At 34.5% G+C, this 25257-nt stretch overlaps 1 protein-coding gene across 9 annotated transcripts in view; it reads left to right on the top strand.

Moving 5' to 3' along the window:
* The window catches only part of GRM5 (glutamate metabotropic receptor 5), an 810828-nt gene that overhangs the window by 268576 nt on the left and 516995 nt on the right, over window positions 1-25257 (top strand). For 8 of the 9 annotated variants that reach the window (XM_054662592.2, XM_054662591.2, XM_063784377.1 and 5 more), the window contains one exon: window positions 3532-4392. The exons of the other annotated variant lie outside the window; for it this stretch is intronic. In XM_054662592.2, the coding sequence (XP_054518567.1) occupies window positions 3732-4392 (661 nt within the window). In that variant the 5' untranslated portion in view covers window positions 3532-3731. The remainder of the gene's footprint in view (window positions 1-3531; window positions 4393-25257) is intronic. 9 annotated transcript variants of the gene reach the window in all.

Here is a 25257-nt window from a genome sequence, read left to right as displayed (position 1 = left end):
GGATTACAGGCATGCACCACCACATCCAGCTAATTTTTCTATTTTTGGTAGAGACGGGGTTTCACCATGTTGGTCAGTCTGGTCTTGAAAGCCTGAACTCAAGTGAACTGCCCGCCTCGGCCTCCCAAAGTGCTGGGATTACAGGCGTGAGCCACCGCGCCTGGCCAACATTAAAATTATTTTATAAGAGCCTGCAACATCCTGCATGGCCTGGACCTTTCTTGCCTTGCCATCTTCACCTTGTATCCTCATGCCTCCCATTTTCTTCATGTTGTAGGCATATTTTTTACGTGACTGCCTTTTTTTCATTCTTCTGTATATTTTTATTTTTCTTTTTTTTGAGACGGAGTCTCTCTCTGCCGCCCGGGCTGGAGTGCAGTGGCACGATCTCCGCTCACTGCAAGCTCTGCCTCTCGGGTTCACGCCATTCTCCTGCTTCAGCCTCCCGAGTAGCTGGGACTATCTTTTCTTTTTTTAAGTTTAATTTTAAGTCTTTAAAATTAAAAATTCAGGGGCACATGTGCAGGTTTGTTACATAAACTGGTGTCATGGGGATTTGTTGTACGTATTATTTCATCACCCATGTATGAAGTCAAGTATCCGCCGGTTATTTTTCCTGATCCTCTGTCTCCTCCCACCCTCCAGTAGGCCCCAGAGTATGTTGTTCCCCACTATGTATACATGTGTTATCATCATTCACCTCTGATTTACATGTGAGAACATGCAGTATTTGGTTTTCTGTCCCTGTGTTAACTTGCTAAGGTTAATGGCCTCCAGCTCCATCCATGTCCATGCAGAAAACATGATCTCATTTTTTATGGCTGTATAGTATTCCATGGTGTATATGTACCACATTTTCTTTATCCAGTCTATCACTGATGGGCATTTAGGTTGATTTTATGTTTTTGCTATTGTGAGTAATGTTGCAATGAGCATATGTGTGCATGTGTCTTTATAATGGAATGATTTATATTCCTTTGGGTATATAGCCAGTAATGGGATTGCAGGGTTGAATAGAATTTCTGCAGTGGGAGTATAAATTAGTTCAATCATTGTGGAAGTCAGCGTGGTGATTCCTCAAAGACCTAAAGACAGAAATACCATTTGATCTTTATTTTTCTTTGTATTCACCAGGTTTCAGCTAAAGTTACCCTTTAGAATACAAATATGTAAGGCCCACAAGTATAGGGAGCTTGTATATTTTGCTCATTCTTGAATATTCAATTCCCAGGACAGAATTATAGCATATACATACCATAAATATTTGTTAAGTGAGTTAATGAATACATGGGGCATGTTAGGTGCTTAATGAAAGATAATAATGATACTTACCAATGTATATTATTACAGTTCTTTGTTACACTAGTCTCTTTCACTGAATAGTTAATAATTTTTTGTTAAATAAGTAACAAACTTTGCATAACTTCAAAAGGCAATATCTTAGTGTTTTAATATGTATACTGTATCTCAATATGTAGGGGTTTCATAAAGCAACTGAAATGAATAAAATGCATGGGATTGATATTTCAGCCACACGAGCCTGACAGGACACCAGGTCTCTCATATCACTTTGATGTTCTTACATAAAAAATGAGTCGTGTTTTGTTATTCGTTCACTCGCTAACATTCTGATTTAATAAGAAATTGTGCTTTCTTTAACTTTAGATATTTCTTTTTGTCTGCAGCAGAATTCACATGACCATGAGAATAATTATTTTAAGCTTGGGTCTAAGGAAAGTGAAAGAAAGGTTTGGTAATATTCAAATGACTTGCCAATGCAAAATCTAACAGTCTTCATTTCTTCCTCTGTATCTACACTGCCAACTTTTGTACCAAAACTATTTTTTTCTATATATTCCCAAATGTCTAGTTATTCTGGAACATCTGGTTATTTGATGAAATATTAAAAAGTTTAGCTTTTGTCACTGTACAAAGAAGACTTTCTCTGTTGCCATAGGAAAGAGTAGAAGAAAATAGTGAAAATGATGGTAGGAGTGATTAGAAACATGATTCAAATTACATTCATTTTGTGTCTGGACTTAACTTTTTGTAGATTTGATGACCTTTGAAACCATTAGTATTCTTGTAAAAGTGTGATATTTACATACATTCCTGAAGAAACATCACCTGTTTTTGAAAGTCGGTACTTAGAAAGTTAGTCACTTTAAAATAATTTGAGATCCTTGGCTGGCAAAGTTGATAACAAAATAAGTCTCTTACACAATTCCACTAAGTGATCAAATCACTAATTTGTCAGTTCTCTTTTACAAATTATGCTAGAATTTGCCATGGAAAATTTGGGACAAAATTTCTTTCTTCCCAGGAATTTAAATTGAAATAGATGATGACATTCATAGCTATACTAAATTTCTACCTGGCAGAATAGTTCCAAACATACATCCTTTTAGCCTTTGAGCCTTAGTGATGTGGAATTTTTTTCTGGATCAGGCCTAGAGGACTGATTACTGTGAATTGTATTGCAAGACTGTGTAATTACTTTGAAGACTCTCTGGAGGACCAAGTAGGTTGCCAGAGAATTTTCTGTCTTCATGACCTAGCCACAGAATGCCCTTGAAAATTTAATAACAACAAGATGTTGTTTTGAATATATATAGCACTTTTTAATTTGTAAAGTGTTTATTTCGTTGATATCTTGTATTGATTCCCATAAGGGATAGCCTAGCACATAGTATCCCCATTTTTCAGGTGAGCAAATTCTGGTACCAAGAGGTTAAACAGTTTACTAATACTTCTTAATATAAGAACAGGGATTGAAATGTGAATATTCTTTTCTCTAAAAATTGGTGCTAATTTGACTCTTCCTTGCAGCCTATTTGGGGGATGTTGTACTCTATAATTTCCCAACCTTTTCCTTTCTCTTCTACAGTTTATTTAACATGAAACACCCACCTTTCTTCATTTGTTTTTGTTATATCTTCCACATTCATTAGACAATACTTATTTATTCCTGAGAAGATTATTCAACTTGCTTGACATTGTATTTAGAGAGAGAATATGTGGGATATTTTTGAAAAGATAATTTTATTTTTGTAATTGCATAATTAATTACATGCTCAAGGCTAAAGATTTCAAAAGAAAAGAAAGCCTAATGAAAATTTAACAACGGTTATCCACACTTTCATTACCAAGAGATCACCAATGTTTAACATTCTGGGGTGCATACTTCTTGAAGTTTTCTGTTCATGGTGTAGTTTTGCTTCTAGGATGCTCTGTCATCTCTGCCTGAGATTACAATACAGTTCTGCCTGCCACACACAAGATTTGGTTTTGTGTATTGCAAGTGAACAAAAAAAGACTATTAATCTAAGCAAGGCAAGGTCAAGAAGCTACATCAGCTGCTTCATCAAATCACAAAGGAAGCAGACAAAGGAAAGTCAGAAACGTTTTTGAATTATTTTTTCTTTGTTATCTGCATCATCAAAATGTTTTCTCTGCTAACATGGATTATAGAACTTCCCAAAACTAGTTGCATGTATGTTTGTTAAAGACCCATGTTATTTTTTTTTTCAGGTTTAGAAGATCATGACCACATGGATCATCTAACTAAATGGTACATGGGGACACAATGGTCCTTTAGAAAATACATCTGAATTGCTGGCTAATTTCTTGATTTGCGACTCAACGTAGGACATCGCTTGTTCGTAGCTATCAGAACCCTCCTGAATTTTCCCCACCATGCTATCTTTATTAGCTTGAACTCCTTTCCTAAAATGGTCCTTCTGTTGATCCTGTCAGTCTTACTTTTGAAAGAAGATGTCCGTGGGAGTGCACAGTCCAGTGAGAGGAGGGTGGTGGCTCACATGCCGGGTGACATCATTATTGGAGCTCTCTTTTCTGTTCATCACCAGCCTACTGTGGACAAAGTTCATGAGAGGAAGTGTGGGGCGGTCCGTGAACAGTATGGCATTCAGAGAGTGGAGGCCATGCTGCATACCCTGGAAAGGATCAATTCAGACCCCACACTCTTGCCCAACATCACACTGGGCTGTGAGATAAGGGACTCCTGCTGGCATTCGGCTGTGGCCCTAGAGCAGAGCATTGAGTTCATAAGAGATTCCCTCATTTCTTCAGAAGAGGAAGAGGGCTTGGTACGCTGTGTGGATGGCTCCTCCTCTTCCTTCCGCTCCAAGAAGCCCATAGTAGGGGTCATTGGGCCTGGCTCCAGTTCTGTAGCCATTCAGGTCCAGAATTTGCTCCAGCTTTTCAACATACCTCAGATTGCTTACTCAGCAACCAGCATGGATCTGAGTGACAAGACTCTGTTCAAATATTTCATGAGGGTTGTGCCTTCAGATGCTCAGCAGGCAAGGGCCATGGTGGACATAGTGAAGAGGTACAACTGGACCTATGTATCAGCCGTGCACACAGAAGGTAAGTTTCCTTTGCATAAATCGAGTATATATTATTATGCACTCAACAGTTACAATTTCAGGTTTGGGAAGAGTAAACTATTCCTAATTATTTTGGATATTTTGAATTGTCCGAGTTTTACCAGTACTATAAGAACAGACTGGATGGCATATATCTAGAGAGACAAAGACTTAAACTACAGAAGGGTGTATGTGGCCAATATTTGGTGAAATATAATTTTGTTTTAATTGTGAATTAAATTATTTACTTCTGCTATACTGATGCTATATTATACTTCTACTATAATGATTTTTTATATTCATTACTAGAGGTTTTTAAGTCTCTATATCTTCATTGAACACCTCACATTTTTGTCATTTTACGATTGTTCTAGGTGCCTATTGTTTCTAATAGTTAAAGCAAGGTACACATAAATACACATAGGACTGAAGGTAGTAGCCAGTTCTAACCTAGGTGTGTTGTTATAGAGAATTACCAAAAAGTTTGGTCTTACAGCTATTTTTTCAGAAGAATTCATGGTCAAATCCAAAATGGAGATAAGAATAAATTAATTTTATCCTTGTATAGAACATATTTGAGAAGTATAATTTTAAATAATTCAACATGTTTGCTTTAAAATTTATTGCTTCTTTGTGCTCCAAGAATAGTGAGGAAAGAAAAATCTGACTGATGTTTTATAATAGTTAATAATAAGTAGCCCTTTGTTTTTTATGTTGTTTTAAAAATCATTAGTTCTTGACCATGGCTGTTTGGAAAAAATTTGTTTGACCTACAGAGGTTGTGACCCAAATGGGCAGACTCGTTTGTTATGCAGCTCTTCTTCTAGAAAAACAAAATGTGTATATTAAACACTATAGAATACTGAAGAAGATACAAAATACTTTTTATAAATCATCGAATTATTGTATTTGTTGAGATTCTTAAAATTCTGCATTAACATATCAATATAGTCCGAATATTTCGGTCTGGTAAAATGTGGAATTAAGTTACTAACCCCACTTCAGAGGTTAGGAATATATTTATGCAACACATATTATGCACAAATACATATGCAAGGCTCTCTGACCGTCCTGTGAATGATAGCCCTTTGTTTTCTATATCACAGACTTCAGTGGGATTGCAATCTGGCAAAGGAGATGAGGCATGCACAAATACTTACATAATCATTCAAAATGACACAATGTTACAAATCTGACTCTAAAGGAAATTGATGGAGAAAAAAATCACCTCCTCCTCTGTGGTTATGGGGGTCATGGTGGGAATCTTACAGAAGGAAATGGATTTTGACAATTGAAATTTAACAAGAAGAATACTGACAATTGGTGAAAATTACCAGGGATGGCTTTCAGTGAAAAGCATAAGAAAATATGACTAGGTGAGAAAGTAAAAATGTGCTTGAAAAGGCCAATTGTAAAGGTATGTTTTGGTTTGCATCAAATAAATCATGCATTTTATTAGGGACTCCCTTCTAGCTTCAGAAGATCAGGGCTTGGTCATGGTGTGGCAAATGCTAATTCAATTGTGCCCCAAGGGAAACTCTTAGTCATGACCTTTGGCTTTTACTAGTTTAAACTGTTGTTTTATCCTGAATTTACCCCAATAACAATCTAATAACCTAATAAAATAAGTTATGATGTATTCAAACAATGCATTATCATTTAGCTATTAAAATAAATGAGACATTCTACTAGGTAATGATTATAATTTCCAAGATCATCTTAGGTGAAAAAAACAAGGGGCATTTCTGTATATATAACATTTTATTTTTTCTAAAAGGGGTTTTTATACAAACAATTTGATTGCATCTTCATAGAATTCTTCTCAGAGAAGAGCAAAACTACTAAGAGTTGCTGCTTCTGAGAAGAAATCTAAGTTAAGAAATGAGGTGGAATATTTTATGCATAATTTTTATATACATACACTTTAAGCTCTATATTAAATACATAGTTTACCTACTGAAATATAACAATTACATGAAAACATTCTATTTGTGGGCAAACAAGAGACAATAGAAATTGCAACGCCAAATTCAGGCAAAATATTTAGGTTGTACCACCAGGATTCAGGAGAGAACAAACCTTGGAATTGGACATTCAAAAGTTGGAAGAAATACTCCTTTGCTTACTGTTTATGTGGTTGTGTCAAGAAATATTTATCTTGCTTTGATCCCAAGCAAGTATGTGGATAACGAGGTTATGTAGTGTTAAGTCTTATGATTTACCAGCACAAGAATGGCATGGTAGGAATTTTCACAAGGTGAAACTCACCTCCAGGATCAGAAAAGTGAGAGTCAAACAGGATACAGCTTTGTTGGGTACTGTGGGAACTCTCTAAGGTCATGCTTTTTTTTTTTTTTTTTTTTTTCCTCCCCACTTGGTTTTTCAGAAAGTCTTGGTGGGATCTTCCATGAAATGATAGTGTCAGTTATCATCCAGTCTCTTTCTCTCACTGGGTTGAGGTGATTTTCTCTAGCATTAGGAGAATTAATCCCAGTACTTGATAATTTATCTTCATATTCTTAGAATTATTCTCCTTTGTTCCATCAATATTCTCTTTCTTGAAGAGTATGGAAATTTCCAAATGCTTTCACATGAACCATTAAGGTCTGTGAAAAGACGTGGTCCTATTTTCAAAAAACGTTTTTTCTCCTAATTGCCTATGTGTTTTATACTTAAACCTAACCGTACTGTGTCACGGGTACCACAAGATGTTCCTTCAGGAAAGTGTATGTCATCACAGAATTCCAGAGGAGTGTACAAGGAAAACTGGGTTTCAGCTTCGATGTTAATCTCTTACACTTGCTATTTCCTGTGATTTATGGCTTTAGTAGGCTGTGTGACTGGGTATTTACTGTGGCTTGTTCTATTACACAGAAATTATGCCTGGAACTTCTAGGCAAAGAGATTCATAGTATAAAACAGAAGGAGAAAAAAAAAGAAAGCATTTTTTAAAGAGCAGATCAAACTAGCTCTTCAACTGGGCAGAGGAAAGGAATATGCAATGACTCAGAAGAAAAGTAAAATCACTTATTTTAATGGAGTAAGAACTCTCTCTGCACTAAGGAAATGTAAAGGGTCCTTTGCCTTAGTACTTTTGCAAACCTTGATACATGTGCCCATGATGACACAGGATTGATGGTGCTTGCCCATTTAGCAGTGTGGCAGATTGCATTGATGACGTCTACTAATGGCTCTTCTGTATTCACATCATTTGCTTTTGACTTGATAATTCCCTTTTACTTTCATGTAGCACTGGCCTTCTGACAGTTTGACCAATAGCACTTGGTTGACATGAGAACTTTCTTCCTAGTTTGTGTTGGAACCCTATTGTCACCCTGTGAAGTATGAGAGCACCCAGGTTTTCCAAATGAGTGCATCTTAGACCAGTTGACCTCAAACATGTGAGAGCGTGCAATGCAGATCAACAAAATTGCCTTTCCAACCCACAGCTAATTGCAATCACATAATTGAGCCCAGCTGAAACCCTCAACATTACCCAGCTGACTATTATTGTTAGCAATAAAAAATGCCTTCAGGATGGAGTCCCAGTATAAACATACTCATCCCTCTCACTTTAGTCTCTAACTTCCCTTCTCCCAAATAAGATACTACTGCTTAAACTTCAAAAGCAAAAAAATAAATTAGCATGCATTAATATTCTTGAAATTCGAATATGAAATAAAACAGAATATATGCTATGGGCAAGAAGGAATATTTAGAATGCTTTGCCTATACTTCTGTGGCTAGAGATGTGATAGTTCCCTTAAAGTCTGAATGTTTCAAATAGTTAAGCACTTGAATATATTTCATTGTTATATTCTTTACCTTGATCTAGTTCAACTTCATTGAGAAAAGTAATTATTGTATTGTGTTTTATACAAAAAAATTTTATGTTGTACTTCCTGGGTGATTGACAAGATTTCACACTTCACTAGTTTTCCTGACTTCAGTTGAAAATCTACAGCATATCCACAGGGCCTATTAGAGTGCCCATCATATAATATGTGCTCAAAGACTATTTGCTGAATAGAGGAATTTGTGTTAGTAAAGTACGTAGCTCACTATTTATGACTATATAGTATGTGGATAAATAGCAGGCACTTGTAAGTTTTTAGTTTTGCTTCTTTATAAAAATGAGGTGTCAAAATGATTCCCTTGATTAATTGTAAAATCCTGTTCACGCTACACTTCATTTTTTGTTTTCACTGGTTCTTGAATTTATTATTTCTGTCTAATGACAGGAATGTTAATTTGTTACAGCAAAAAACAAATCAGTGATGTTCTGGGGAGAAAAATGTACCAATAAATTGTACTGGTAGCATACATTATTAAAGATATGGTCTTCAGGTTAACCTAGAGATTGCAATTTCAGGTTATAATATGACTTCCCATCAGTTGTTTACTTAAAAATGTGATAACAATCCACCTTTGATTGAAGGACCCTCAGTATGATTCATAGTCTACATGCTTGTTTGACTTCTAAAAACTGGGAGTACACTTTTCCCATCTCAGCATTTCTACTAATTATCATTACACAAGACAATTTAGCTTGGAAAAATAATAAATGGCACTGTGGAAGCTACTGAATAATTTTTAAAGGGACTTTATTTTGTTTCTCCAGGAATTGAACAGTGCTGAGAGTTAAAACAAATTTTGGGATGATCATGGTAATAATAAAGACACATAAATTACTATTCATTCCATAGAATGTTAACACTGTGTCTCAGGCCAGCATTTAATCTTCTGTATTTTACGGTTAAGGAAACTAAAATAGAAAGGTCACATAGCTCTACCTTGCTTGTCAGATAATTAGTTGCAGAGTTGTGTCTTGGAACTCAAGATTTCTGTCCAGAACTTGGTTTCCAAAACATTGCTGGAGATTATTAGTCAGGTTCCTTTTTGCCATTTTTCTACCTCTCCATTGCATTGTTTTATTCACTCTCCCTTTATCTCAATGGCACCAATATTTCTAAACAATTGGCTGAAAGTGTTAATAACTATCTGAAATAGTAGAAGGGACCACAAATGAAATAATTCATCTAAAAATTAGCCTTGACAGGAGAATTGCTTGAACCTGGGAGGTGGAGGTTGCAGTGAGCCAAGATCACGCCATTGCACTCCAGCCTGGGTGACAAAAGCAAAACTGTCTCAAAAAATAAAAATAAAAATTAGCCTTGAGAAATAGCATGATCAAATTGCTCTTGATCTGTAAATTAGATGAAGTGCTCCTTTTCCTGGGTCGTATCGAAGGTTTGCGGAAACTCTGAAAGATTTTCCTTTGCTCCACAAAAATTCTGAAAACATGAGATCCCCAGAAATCTTTGAAATTATGGATTGATTTTATAATTATATTGGTTACCACTGACTTAACAATATATACAATTTAGAAGATGCAGAAACTTTTAGGGGAATTCTTTAGTAAGTTGGATCTGGATCCGTAATCTGGGAAACACAGTGGGCAACTCTAATTGTAAAGAAACAGTTTTTCATATTCATATATCACTGTCAGAAACTTCATTGCTAACAGTGAAAAAAATACAGATAGCTCCGGAAAGAGCGTTTAGAGGGGCATTCCCTCCTCTTCCCTTCCAGAAGGAACAGCCTATGGACTCAGTAAATAATTTCTAAGAGAGTTATTATTGCCTCTTTCAGAGAAAAATATAGAGCTTGCTGACATATCCACATGTGGTTTGGGCAGTGTTTCTGCTATATTCAGATTCATTTCTAATGATACAATTTCTGGCTTAGACTCTGGCTCACCTATAAGAGACTAATGCCTGGGATAGCTTCCCACCTTCCTCTCTCTTAGGCACCATTGCTGTCATCAATTGCTGAAAATACTAGAAAACTCCCAAAAATACTCCATGTCCAGGATGACTAAGCTGAGTTAAAAGGAATTTTGTTTTCAGCGGATTTCACTGCACTGCTCCCCCATAATGCAGAAATGTCTCTGGTGATGTGCAATTGTGGACACTTCCACAGTTCTAAATAATCAGATGCTTACCTAAATGTGAAGATCATCTCTTAGGATGTAGCCTATCAGGTATTCAGTATTTACCCATCTTATGGATGGCAGCTGCACACATGCATGTTTTCCCTTGGTCACTCTTATTCCAGATGTCATTAAAACCTTTTAGCTTCTAGGTTTATAGTGTTCAGCCACTTCTGTTGAAGTTGCTTCTGCATAAGGAATGCTGGGGAATGAGAGGGCATGCTGTGAGATGTTTATGTTCCAATGTACAGCTTGAAACACATAAAACACAGAATGAAAAGCAAATTATGCACAGTAAATTCTGCCCAACATAAACTAAGCAAGCATGTAAGAGAAAGCAAGAATAGAGATCCTCAAAACTCTAGAGGGAGTATCTTGAGAATTTTTTTTCTTCCTTCCCTCCTCCTTTTCTTCCATCCTCCTTCTCTTTCCTTCCTACCTTCCTTTATAACTTCTTACCTTCCTATCCTCCTTCCCTTTTCTTTGTCTCTCTCCCTTTCTATCTCTCTTTTTTATTCTTTGAGATAGGGTCTCTCTCTATTGCCCAGGCTGAAGAAGAGTGGCATGGTCATAGATCACTGAAGTCTCAACCTCTTGGTCTCAAACGATCCTCCTGGTTCAGCCTCCCAAGTATCTGGGACTACAAGCACATGTGACCACGTGTGAATAATTTTTATTTTTTAATTTTTTGTAGAGATGAGGCCTCATTGTGTTTCTCAGGCTGATCTCAAACTCCCACCTGCCTTGGCCTCCTGAAGTGTTGGAATTACAGGTGTGAGCTACCACAACCGACATTGTCTTTCTTTCTTATTTATCATTTTTCCTCATCTCTTTTTAACTGGAAGTGTTTTTGTTTTGTTTTGTTTTTGTTTTTGCAGGCTCTTCTATAAGTCTGGTCATTATCCTGTTAATTTGATATTGAATAGATAAAATATGAAGATTACATTAATACTATCTTGGAGTTGGAAAAATAAGTTAAAATGACTAACTGTGCTAAAAGTAAGATAACTGACATGAGAACTAAGGATTTTACTCTGTGACTCCAAGAAAGTCACTTCAACTCCTTGCATCTTTTTTTTTTTTTAAACAAACAGGCACTACAAAGAATGTTCGTACAGATTTCTTTCAAGACTAAGTTTCTGTAACTTGCTATGCTCAAACTTCTGCAGACTACAGCTGGGCTACATTAAATGTTGGACATAGGGTGGGCAACATAATAAGGCTCTATCTCTACAAAAAGTAAAAAAAAAAAAAAAAAAAAGAAAAAGAAAAATTAGCTAGACATGGTGGTGTGCACCCAGCTACTTGGGAGACTGTGGCAGGAGGATCACTTGAGGACAAGAGGTTGAGGCTGAAGTGAGCCAAGTTTGCACCACTGCACTCAGCCTGGGTGACAGGGCAAGACCAATATCAAATGCAACCAAGCAGGGCCTGTTCAAAGGAGAGTAGCCCAAATGGTTATGCAATTTGAAATCATATCCTCAGAGAATAAATTTAGTAGAGAGAAGACAAGACATGGCAGGGCGCTGACTGCTACCTTTAGGTATCTGATATATTTACATATTTTGTTTATTTAGATATTTGTAAATTCAGGTGGAAAAGAGCTAGGTTCGCTCTGTTTGGCCAGCAGTTGACAGAGACAGCTAATTACTAAAATACAAGAGTAACAAAGTATGGTTGAATTAAAAAAAATTTTTTTTGTTTATTAGCAGAACTGTTCAATAAAGGAATTGCCACTCTTAGGAGATAGTGAGTCAGTTCTCTGTAACTCCTTGTGCACAAACCTGCAATGGACAATCACTTGGAGGACTCTGGAAAAATGGACTTAAACCTCAGTTGAGGAAAGAACGATGTTGGACTATTTGTTCTTCTGATAATTCCCAATGTTGACAATCAGTTGCCATTGGGATCTTACTACGTTGTGAGTTGAAACATTATCACTTTATATATATATATATATATATATATATATATATATATATATTTTTTTTTTTTTTTTTTTTTTTTTTTTTAATTTTGAAATGGAGTCTCAGGTTGTCGCCCAGGCTGGAGTGCAGTGGCGTGATCTCGGCTCACTGCAACCTCCGCCTCCCAGGTTCAAGCAATTCTCCTGCCTGAGTCTCCCGAGTAGCTGGGATTACAGGTGCGTGCCACCGTGCCCAGCTAATTTTTTGTATTTTTAGTAGAGAGGGGTTTTCACCATGTTAGTCAGGGTGTTCTTGATCTCCTGACCTCATGATCTGCCTGCCTTGGACTTCCAAAGTGCTGGGATTACAGACGTGAGCCACCGCACCCGACCATGTATCCTATATTTTAAATTTGGTTAGTTTGTTTATTTCATAACACAGTCTGATAAAGTAACCATTTTAGTAGAATGGACAAGTAAAGAGTGATTTTTTTCTGCAGCTGAAGTTAGTGGCAGAGCAACGATTTAGATCTAAAGCCAACTCCTTTGAAACAAATCTAAATCTCATTCCTTTACATTGGAGTAGGTGTGGCTCCAAGGAAAAGTAGAATGGATATCACCTGGTTCTTTTTCCTTCCCTGGGAAACAAAAAACCCTACTTGTTTCTCCACTGAGAGTATCTTTTGAGCATATTTTTGTGTCTTTTTATCTAGCTTTGAAAGCAGCACCTTTCCTTGTTCCCATGGAATGGGTTAATTATAGTGAAAAGAAAACAAATTAAGGAGGAGGCCTATGGTAACAAGTTGACCTCACAGAAGACCTCTTCGTGAGTCTGATGAAAAGCACAGACTGTGCTTGGTTATTTCTATTTACATCTCCATCACAGGCTCCACACTCTGTCCTTCAGATGCCGATAATAGCAGGAAGCAATATGGTACAGAATTTTTTAAGAGCTGGAGGATATATTGTTAAATAATGTAGCCTTATATATGAAAGGCAATTCTTTGGAATTCATCAGGGTTGTGGGTTATGAAATCTCATTTTGGCACATTTGCAAATACTCCAGAAAGATTTATCAAACATTCAAATGTTGAATTGAGGAGATGTTTTGGCAAGAGGTGTAATAGTCAAATACATTTATTTTAGGGGTCTTTGTAAAGTGATTTCAGCCCAATGTTACATTTACACATTGATTTTCACACACACACACACACACACACACACAATGAGATTCTAAAGAAAGATTATCTAGTCCGTGTTTTTCTTTTTTTTCAAATAGTGGATAACTCATAAGTTATTTGTAAAACCAATTTAGAGGGTTGAAATCAGAATTTAGTAGATAATACATTAAAATAGACTAGAGTAAAATATAAATATCAACATGTATTACAACATAGGTTAGATATTTTGTAAATTTCACCTTAGTTACACATAGCCATAAATAGCCTGTGGGTTACCATTTAAAATATATTTCTTCTGTGTCTTGAAGCTAAAAAATTAAAAGTTTGAAAGTGACTTACTCTACTTCTCTTTTTCATGTTATTCCTAAATACTTTTCTAGAGAAATGTAACCGATACACATGAATTTATTATTCTGTGACAATGTCATTTAATTTATATTTTCTGGAGTGATGGGTTTTAGGTCTTATTTAAAACAAGCAAAAATTTCAAGGCACCCATGCAGGAAATGATAGAAGCATTGAACAACTATCTTTTAGGGCAGGTATTTTTATCTCAATTTGATAATAAGGAAATTAAATTTACTTGTCCAAAGTCCCTCAACTAGCAAGACTATTAATCAGTATTTGTACTCAAATTTGCCTGGGTTCATCCTACTATTTAAATGAGAATTATTTCAAAGGGTCAAAAATCAGATTCCAAAGATATATTTGCAACAAACTGTGAATTTAAGTTATTGCACTGTAGGTTACTCATTGAACAATTATACCAATTATGTAAATAATTGGTATAATTTTGGTAAATGGTATACGCATCAGGATAGGACAATGGAGTGGATACTAGACAAGGAGGTCAGGGCAGTTTCTAGTCCTAGTTTTTATCAGTGATAAAGACAGGCTGGGAGCATTTTAATTTTTAATATCCCGGTATAGTACACTAAGAAATAAATGCCAAAAATATTATTATTTTGACATTAAACATTTACATTTAACAAATTAACATTTCTAACTTCCCCCCACACATACACAGAGACATACAGGTACAAGCACATAAAATATAAGGCATTTGTGCCATTTACAAGATAACTTTTTGGCTATATAAACAAGTCATAGTGCACCACATGTGCACTATGTGTAATTAGCCACAAGTTTAAATATATAAAGTGGCAATCTTCCACTATTCTCTGAGTGTCCCAAAAATTATATGAATAATTTCATTTGATATATACTCAAGTCTAAAATTTAGACTTCTTTTGAGAATGAGAAGCTTGGACCAAATACTATGCGTAAAATATAGTATGGTAATATATGAGAGTGTGCTTTTAAAAGTATTATAAAAGTAGTTTAATGAAATAAGTAACCTACAGTGCAATAACTTAAATTCACAGTTTGTTGCAAAAATATCTTTGGAATCTGTTTTTTGACACTTTGAAATAATTCTCATTTAAGTAGTAGGGTGAACCCAGGCAAATTTGAGTACAAATACTGATTAATAGTCTTGCTAGTTGAGGGACTTTGGACAAGTACATTTAATTTCCTCATTATCAAATTGAGATAAAAATACCTGCCCTATAAGATTGTTTTGAAAACTAAATATAAAGCACTTAGTATCAAGCTTGGCACATAGAAAACATTCAGTAAGTATCTTCTAAATTTTCCTGCCAAGAACCTGTCTTGCCTTATCTTGGCCTTGAAGAAAAAAACCATAAATGATGTTTCAATTCATCGTTGCCCAGTTATAATTGACAACATAATGGAGTGGAGAATTGGTCAGGAAAGTTACCAATATATGTAGTGAGTTTCAGACTCTTACTAATTTTCACTTTAGAAGATAAGTTTGCAATTGCACGAAAAAGGTAGGGTTCTTATTGCTTTGGCATAAGTACAAATACACCCCACGCTTTCCTCCTCCAATTGGTGATATATGTTGAGAGGCATTATGCTGTGGTAAGATGAGCAAGGCCTGGACAGTTCCAGAGCTGTGAACGTGGTTATCTTTGATGTGCGTGGGTGTAGGAGATGAAACTAGAGGGGATTAAAGATGGAAACTTAATGCTATACTTCAAGTACTTTTGAATTCTTTTTTACATTTTCAACAAGCATAAGCAAATTTTATAGTGAAAAAAATAAGTGCAAGCAGTAGATAGATAACTTCTTTGTAAATTTCAAATTGGACATGCTCATGTGCCTTTACTTGTCCAACTAGAAACTTCGTTATTAGAAACAAGTTGTAGCACATTGAGATATGCCATGGGCCTGAGGTTAAAACCAAAAAAAATAACATGGACCCTAGGAAATAGGCAGATTACATTTAATTGCTGCATTAGTTTGAAAACTAAATTAAATGCTCTGCCAGATTGTTGTAGTTCCAATTATAACAATGAATATATAACTTATTTATGAAGTGTTTATTTTCAGAAATTGTCAAAGTTCCTTTATTCTATAAAGTGATATCAAGGTAGATTTTTGTGCTGTTATTAATATATTATTAATACTACCTGAAAGTCAGTAGTCTCATTCATAGCTGCAATTAAAAGTAGATAGAATAAAAATAGAATGAAAAGATATTTCTGCATTCCTTTCCTCAAGAACAATAAAAATATAATTATTTGTATTTTTAATGATTTCTTCAGAAACTGTCTTCATATTGCTTGGTTATATACCCTCTTTTCAACTGTCATATATTTGACCTTCACTAGATTTGGGTTAGGATTTCAATCCTTGACTTTCCCTAATAAAGTTAGAGCACCATTTTTGTTAATGAAAAATATATTACTGAATTACATATGATAGCATTTTATCCTTTGAGAAGCTGAAAAAATTTAAAAGTTAAGTAAGACATACTGAAGTACATGTCAGTTTAATTTCAGTTTTATGGAATGAGTGCACATGTACTCTAGAACTTAAAGTATAATAAAAAAAGATATAAATGATGTTGACAATATGTTTTTATGGAAATGATTTCATAAAACAGGAAATACGTGAAGACAGAGAAATATTATACTATCTGGTTATATTATTTGTAATAAAATTGAAATTTATTGTTTTCGATTCTCAATACATTTATTCATTTCTTATAATTTGGATGATTGAGAATAATTGATAGTAATTTTTTGCTCAGAGGATACAAACACATGTAAATAACTATAGATTCCATTATATATTATGTTAAAACTATAGGTTTTATTAAAATACATATGCTAAAAATCAAGCTTGCAATATTATACTTTGTATTTATATAAAATTGATAACAGCAAAGCCTCTTATACCTAATACATTCCCTCCCAAAAAAAAGAAAAAGGATTTGAGGGCTTGGTAGTACTTTAATTTGACAAGATTTTGAACTTACAAAAATAACCTAAAACTTGTGTTTTGAGAGAAATTTTTGGACAAAATATAATTTTCAATGAAATACAGATATTTGCATTTCAATGCAAATATATAGTCCATGAAAGCACACCAAATAGAGCTTGAGGTCCATGTGATACTACCATAAATAAATTATTTTATTCATTAGTCTACAAATATTTATTGGGTAGATACTCTGTACTCAGCTCTGTGGTAGATACTGTGAAAAAAGTGAAATGGAAGCACTTGCTAGCACATGAGTTTTCTCAGATATATACCAAGCCATGGCTGCATAAAAATAGAACATTTCCCCTCATAGAAAGAATATGTTCATATGTAAGCAGAAACTCACACAGTTATCTATATGGCAAGAGATGAATAGAATATGTATGGATAGCTTTGGTTGAAGTAAAAAAAATTGTGTCGTGTTTCTGTTTAATACAATGTTATTTTATATCATTTAGAGCACCGTAGATGGTGTAGTAATTCCTTTTTGTTTATGCTATTGAATGGCTCTGATTCAGTATGAAGATCATCAGTACTGTTCCCTTGGAGATAGGAAGTCTGAGTTGCACACCATTAATATCTTTTTTTATAAAAGAGTGAGATTTTAAATCTTCCACACTGACAGATATAGCATACAACTTTAAACAATAACCTATAAAATCCATAATAAGTAATTAAGATATTCTCTGGCTTATTTAACAGTGAAACAATTTATTTTTAGGACTATTCGACCTCTCATAATAATTATCTAATTTTCTGTGCGGAACACTGGAAAGACTTAAATAAACACTTTTTATATTTTAACCATGCTACATTTTTCTTGGTATAAATTTAACATCTTTGACTGAATTGATTCATAATCTCAAATTTTTCTTGGTATCTCTTTTTTGAAATTCTCAATCTTATTTTTATTCCTGTTTTCTTCTGAGTCTTAGCCTTTTACTTTTTCTCTTCTTTTGAATAATCAATATAATTGATGTTTGGATTGAATTGCTTTCACGTATTTGGAATGTACCTTTTTTAAAGGAGACTGCATTATTTGTGACTTTAGAGATTAGTAATTTGAGTTTGTTTGGCTGGAAATTTTTCTCCTAGCTTCAAAACCTGTTGCATACTTTTGCTTTTACCTTTAATCTATCAATACATGGAAAATTAATGCATACAATTTAAAAATTTGAAGAGGCTGAAGAGAGTATAACACTTGTGCCATTAGCTGGATAAAAAAATGTCCTTTAGAAACACAAAAAAGAAAAATTTAAAACTTCAACATTTTATATATGAAATACTAAAGTGGACATGAGTGGAGTTTTGTAGATTGTACACAATTTCTAATCATAGGCAACTGAAATAAATTTTAACCATTCCTAAGAAAGAGCAGAAATTAATGCTGAAGTAATTCAGCTTGAATATGTAAAACTTTGTTTCTGATACTTTTATAAAATAAAAACAATTTGGTTTCAAGGTCAGTGGAAAGAGTATTAATCTTGGAATTGCTCTGGAAACCATATTTTATTTTCCACTTTGGGATGACCTTGGGCAGCTCACTTAACCTTTATAAATACACAGATCCTCATTTGCAAGATGACAGATGGCTGTACCTGCACTTTCTGTACTAATGTTTTGTTATGATGGTCAGTTGAATAATCATTTAATGCACTTTGTAAGTGTAAGACTGCCTGATAAATTAATTATTAAATGAACACTCACTATGTGCCAAGATCTATGCACTTGGACTAGGCTTTTAAGTTTTCTTACAAAATATTAAGTACAGTACTTTGAAAATTAGGTGCTAATCAAAGACTTCATTAATGATGTCTTTATAACAGCAAAAACAGTGAGATATTGCTTGGCTGGGGGAAGAAGTTAAACTCCTTTTTCACATATTTATGCTCCCTCAGTAATTAACAATATTCATAAAGTTTCAGATCTGGAAGGGACAGATCTGAGAGTTCTAACAGTGGGAGCTCTGAGTGGTCATCAAGAAAGAGTGCAGACATTGAATTCAGATACACTTGAGTTTAAATACCAGGTGTTATCTTATTTGCTGGTCCATCACTATTTGCTGCGGAAATGAGGCAAGTTCCCTATGCCTAAATTACCACATTTCAAAAAAGGGATGATTATCAATATTGTTGGCTCATAGGACAGTTGTGATCATTAATTTAGCGTAATACTTGGCACACAATAAGGGTTCAAAAATGTTAGTTCCTGCTAGTATTTGTTCTTTTTTAACCTCCTCATTTTTAGAAAAGAAACTCAGGTCTAGGAAATTTAAACAACTTGTCTAAGGTCACAGAGCTGGTGAGTAGGAGTGCTTGCACAGAACGAGGCTCCTGGTGCCAGGGTACTGTTGGGAAAATATGCTTAATATTCAGATAATATTTATTTTAAGGCACTCATTCTCACAACAAATGTATGTTCAATTATAATTGAAATATGTATGTATATATTATATGCTATTTTTAGTTTACTGTTTTTATCACTGTGTGTAAGGACATAGATCTAGACTCTATGGTTAAATAAACTAGAATTTGAACAACTTATTTAACCTTTGTAAATCTCAACTTCATCAATTGTAAAATGATTGTTGCTGCTACTGCTAGAAAACAATTACATGAAATTTATCAGGTGTCCAGGCAGTTTTCTGAGCACATTGCATTCATTAATTTATTTAAACCAAGTCACAGAAAATGAAAATAATGGTAAACAAACATAAAATATTTATGCAAATTAAATTAATAGTATTTTTAAAAATATGTATGCAATATTTATGATGTGTAGTATATAATAGGCAGTCAATAAGTGCTATCTGTTAATACTATTTTTCTTATTTTTGTTTTGGCCTAGCCATGGTTTCAAGTGTAACTTCTCGAGTCCTTTCTTTGCATTTTGAATTATTCTCCTAATATTCTGGTGTCTGAGAACAACTTGAACTATATGTATTAAGTGAAAATAAGGAGGATGCAAATAATATATTTTAAAAGATACATGATTTCCAAATATAAAAGTGATTTAATAGCTAGGTATTATTTAACATTTAGAAAAGAAATAAGAGAAGAAAAAATTTTTAATCACTAATATTGCAACAGAAATAAAACCTTTTAACATTTTATCATCATTTCTAATTATCTTATGCACAATTTAAAAAAGCAGCTATATACATAATATTGGATGTTTTTGTTTGCATTTTTTTCCATTTTACTGAGCATTGTAAGGAGCACATTTTCTCTTGTTATTCATACTTTTTATGGACATTGTTATTCGTGGCATTATAATATCCTGTCTTTTCTCCACAACATTGCCAGTTTGGGAGCCCTCAGAGTCTTTTTTATTTTTCAGAATTCCAAAAAGCACATAAAGGAACGTAAATATGTGATATTTATCGCTGTATTTAAAAAATCTAATTAACTTAATAACAACAAATACAGAAATAATCAAAAAGATTAAATTCTTGTACAACTTGAAAATATATTAATAGTTTTTAAGATTTATTACTTATAATAGCAATATTGTAAGTGTTTTAAATAAATAATTGCTGGCATAAAAAGTTTAGGTAGTATAAAAACACTCATCTTACTACTGGCTTAAGAAAGAAAACATTGTGCCTATCCCTTCCCATGGATAACCCACTTTAAGTTGTTTTTGAAATAAAGTTTTTGTCCTACAAAATATAATTTTGAAGTTTTAAATATATAATGTGTCCGTATATCCAGAGTAAGATTTTTACTAAACTTTTGTTAGACCTCAACTCTAAGGTAAATCATCCTTTAATTTTTCTTTATAAGTTCTACTCTTAACTCTACAAGTAATTTTTATTTCAACTCTTCCAATAATTTTTTAAATCATCTAATTGGATAAGTTTTCCCCTCCTAGACACATTTATATTTAGAATCATGTTTAGTTTTACTTCCACCATGGACTAGTTAGTCAAATACACATGTAAACTATAGGGTGTTTGTCCATAGTATTAGAATATTTTACCAATAATTCAGTGTTCTTAAGTATAATAGGGCATAAGATCATAGAATTTTGAATCAGATCATCTGTTCCTAAGATTCTCAATTTTATACTAACTTGAGAACATCAAACAACCCATCTTAAGGACTTTGTTTTTATATATTTTAAAGAGTTATTCTTTAAATATATGATTACTTTTATTGTCATAGCTAATACTAACTGATTAATATGTTCCAGCCATTGTGGTTCTATTTTATTTAGTCCTTACAGTAATGCTATGAGTTAAGTACTTTTAATTACCATTTACCAGATGAGGAAATGAAGGCACAAAGACATTAAATAAAAGAACGTATTTATCAAAGTGCTCCCTGAGAAAGTCAACCTCACATGGCCTTATGATTGTTTCTGTCTTGCTTTTTCTCCTTTTGCTGGAGAAAATACTTCCCCAGGATGGATGGTGTTGATATTTTGAGATTACCACAAAGCTCTGTAACCACTGATAAAGCCAAAGAGACACAATATATTGTATAAGAAAAAAAGCATTTGGGCTCTCTTATAAAGGCCAATCATTCTGAAGACACTTTTATTGAAAAAGAATTTTACTGGAAGAATTAGGGAAGAAGTCAAATATCCAAGTTTTATCATTTAGGAAATACATTAGGGTCAGCTGATCAAAAAAATACGTTTCATAATTGCACCCATTGTCATTGTATTATTTTGAAAAAAGATGAATTCTGGTTAATAGATTTTATACTAATGTCATGCTTTGTGTGTTGTTATTGGTGTCAATTTTAGAGTTCTTAAAGAGAGACATTGTCTCCCAGAAAGAAGGAAAAAGCAAGAATAACAAAGTATAACAATATAACAGTAGTAAAAACAAAATGTTGTGTAATATAACATCTACAGCTTTGGTTGTCTCTTTTGTTGCTTCCCGTGGCACTGTTTCCCTGGAAACCCAGCATTCCTTAGTGTCTACTACCCAGCTAACCACCTTACCGTGATTATTCAGCAAGGAAGTTTTGTAAACAATTTAGTAGGAAATCTTGAATAAGAGATGTAAGGACTTTTTAATATAAGGCATTTAGGAAATAAAAAGTTTCAGTAGGCCTCATCCTTACCATGCACAACCACAATGACTCCTGTAAAATCTCATTAGGGATGCATCTGGAATAATCAAGTATACAGCGTTCTGGTGTTAAGAAAACTTGAAGAAAGCCTCAATAAACTCAACGCTTAAATTTTAACATGTGTAATGTTAATGTTCAGAGTGCTTGTGATAGAAAACTAGAAAAGCATTCTATAGATTTATTGAAATATATGCTATACGTATGTATATGTCCTGCTATCAAATTATACCAGAATCTGAAGAACAAAGCACTAGTATTAAGGAGACTTAAGTTTTCTATCAACCTTCTCACTAAGTATGGTTGAGTTAATTTATCTGACTTTGTTATGTCACTAATTATCACAGCTTATTTCCTATTGTATTGAATGATTCCTTCAAATATTATACTGACAGAATAATCCAAAAATTTTTTTAACAGTGTTTCTACCAGATAACTTGTAGTTTTCCTTTTCTCATTAACATGTTAAGCTTATTTGTGTTACAAATTCTTTAATGTTTTGGTTAGAAAAATGCCCATTAGTGATAGACTGGATAAGGAAAATGTGGCACATATAAACCATGGAATACTACGCAGGCATAAAAAAGATGAGTTCACGTCCTCTGCAGGGACATGAATGATGCTGGAAACCATCATTCTCAGCAAAATAACACAAGAACAGAAAACCAAACAATGCATATTCTCACTCATAAGTGGGAGCTGATCAATGAGAACACATGGACATGGGAAGGAGAACAGGGAGGGTACGTAGGGGGATGGGGGGCTGGGGAAGGGATAGCATTAGGAAAAATGCCTAATGTAGATGACGGATTGACGGGTGCAGCAAACCACCATGGCACGTGTGTGTATACCTATGTAACAAACCTTCATGTTCTGCACATGTACTCCAGAACTTAAAGTATAATTAAAAAACAGAAAAGGTTAATTTAATTTTCTATTACTAACAAAATGAAATCAACCAATTCTTTTAGAGATGTACTGAGGCATCTTTCCTTTTTAAGATCATTACATTGTGTGTTTATTAAGGGTTACCAAACACTTTCATCATGTGATATATGGCTAAAAATTATAGTACTTCAAATGTGTTTTGGATTTGTTTTTGTCTTTCTGACAAGGTCTTATTCTGTCACTCAGGCTGAGTACAGTTGCATGATCATGGCTCACAGCAGCCTCGACCTCTCAGGCTCAAGTGATCTTCCTGTCTTAGCCTCTTTCTCAGTCCCTGATCTAGAACTACAGGTGCACACCACCACTCCTGGCTAATTTTTTATTTTCATTTTTTGTAGACACATAGTCTCACTATATTGCAAAGGCTGGCCTCAAACTCCTGGACACAAGTGATCCTCCGACCTTGGCCTCCCAAAGTGTTGGCATTACAGGCAGGAGCCACCATGTCTGCCAAAATTTGATACTTAAATTGTTAAAAAAACAGATAATAAAAATTGGGATAAGTGCTGTGTGGATGTTAGTTATAATTAATGAGGATGTAGGCTTCTTGTAGTAAGGGTTTGTCTTAGTTTTGTGCTGCCATACCAGACTACCACAGACTGGATTATTTATAAACGGAAATGTATTGGCTCACAATTCTGTTGGCTGGAAAGTCCAGTATCAAGACGCTGGCAGATTTGATGATTCTAAGATAGTGCCTTGAATGCTGTGTTGTCCTCCTGGAGGAAGAAATACTTCATCTCACATGGCAGAAGATCCAAGGAAAAGAGGGCAAATGGGGGCCTAATTCATTTTTTTTAAATGGCATTAATTCTACAAATGATGGGAGAGCCCTGATGGCCCCATCACCTCCCAAAGTCCCACCTGTTAACACCACCACAAGGGCAAATTTCAACATGTGTTTTGGAGAGGATATTCAGACCATAGCAGTGATATTAAATTTCTTTGACATTGTTCATAGCAGTTGCCATAGTTTTGAGTACATGGAGGTCAAATAAATACATAGTGAATTATATTTATTCAATGTTGAATTTAAATACGTTCATATGTCCTAATGAAAACAGAAATGCTAAATAATACGGAAGTGTTTCCTATCAGGATTTAGATGTCACGGTCTTATTTTGTGGACTAGACCAGGGTGACTAATTTATGAGAGCTTGGTCAGTACTGCAACCCCAGGGTTAGGATTTTTTACTTAATGTAGAAGTGTGACAATCAGAAGCTTTGTCATAAACTATTTTCATCTAATAAACCAAACTTCCTAGTCTTCCTTGTTTCAGTAGCCTGTTTGGCACTGTAACTTAGTAACTAATTCCTTCAGGCTTTGAAAAATATTTGAGTGAGTAAGAAAATGCCGGCCAGGTGCAGTGGCTCACGTCTATAATCCCAGCACTTTGGGAGTCTGAGGAGTGTGGATCACGAGGTCAAGAGATCGAGACCACCCTGTGCAACATGGTGAAACCCTGTCTCTACCAAAAATACAAAAATTTGTTGGATGTGGTGGCATGCACCTGTAGTCCCAGTTACTTGGGAGGCTGAGGCCAGAGAATCGTTTGAACCCAGGAGGCGGAGGTTGCAGTGAGCCGAGATTGCGCCACTGCACTCCAGCCTGGCAACAGAGGGAGAGTCCATCTCAAAAAAAAAAAAAAAAAGAAAAGAAAAAAGAAAGAAAATGTGGTACAGCTTTGTGGGGGTGGCCAGTGAGCAAGCATCCAGTATAACAGAGAAGGCAAACACCTGGAAATGAAAACTTGTCTCTGTCTCTTGAGAAGATGGGATGAAGCCCTTTTTCTTCTGTCCCATGTGCAATCATTTGACCATTCCTTACTTCAATACCTCCACTTCATCACATGGGTTACTTAAAACATATGACTTCAATAGGTTGTGAAATACTGTGAGAAGACAGAAATAACTAGTCATAAGATTAATTTTCCAGGTGACTTTCCCTGTTGCCCTATGGAGTTCTCTTTTCTTAAAAGTATTCCATTTAAAGGTAAAGAAAGAGTGATTAATCTAATGTATTCCTTTTCCTTCCTTCCAGCAGGGCTTAGAATATGAGAAATAATAGTAGATTGCATATACTGAATGACTCTCATGTGTTAGTATTTTCATATATAGAATCTCATTTTATTTTCACATTGTCTTACAATGCAGATATAATTGTCTTTTATAGGAACCAGGGAAACTAAGGTACAGAGAAAATAAGTAATATTACAAAGTCACAGTAAACTTGAGAAAACATTTTATTTTAGATGTTTCTCACTCCAAAGACTCTTTCTATTACACCATGCTATCTATATTCAGTGTTCCAAATGCAGATGCTAAAGAAGTATAAAGTGTCTATATGAAACCCTGACCCTCAATTCTACTCATGGAGTCAACTACTATTGGCAGTTTCACATTAAAT

The sequence above is a fragment of the Pan troglodytes genome, chromosome 9 (assembly GCF_028858775.2).
Source record: "Pan troglodytes isolate AG18354 chromosome 9, NHGRI_mPanTro3-v2.0_pri, whole genome shotgun sequence".
In the NCBI taxonomy this organism is placed as follows: Eukaryota; Metazoa; Chordata; class Mammalia; order Primates; family Hominidae; genus Pan; species Pan troglodytes.
The sequence above is the reverse complement of the archived record's forward strand: the minus strand, read 5'-3'. Positions and strand labels throughout refer to the sequence as shown.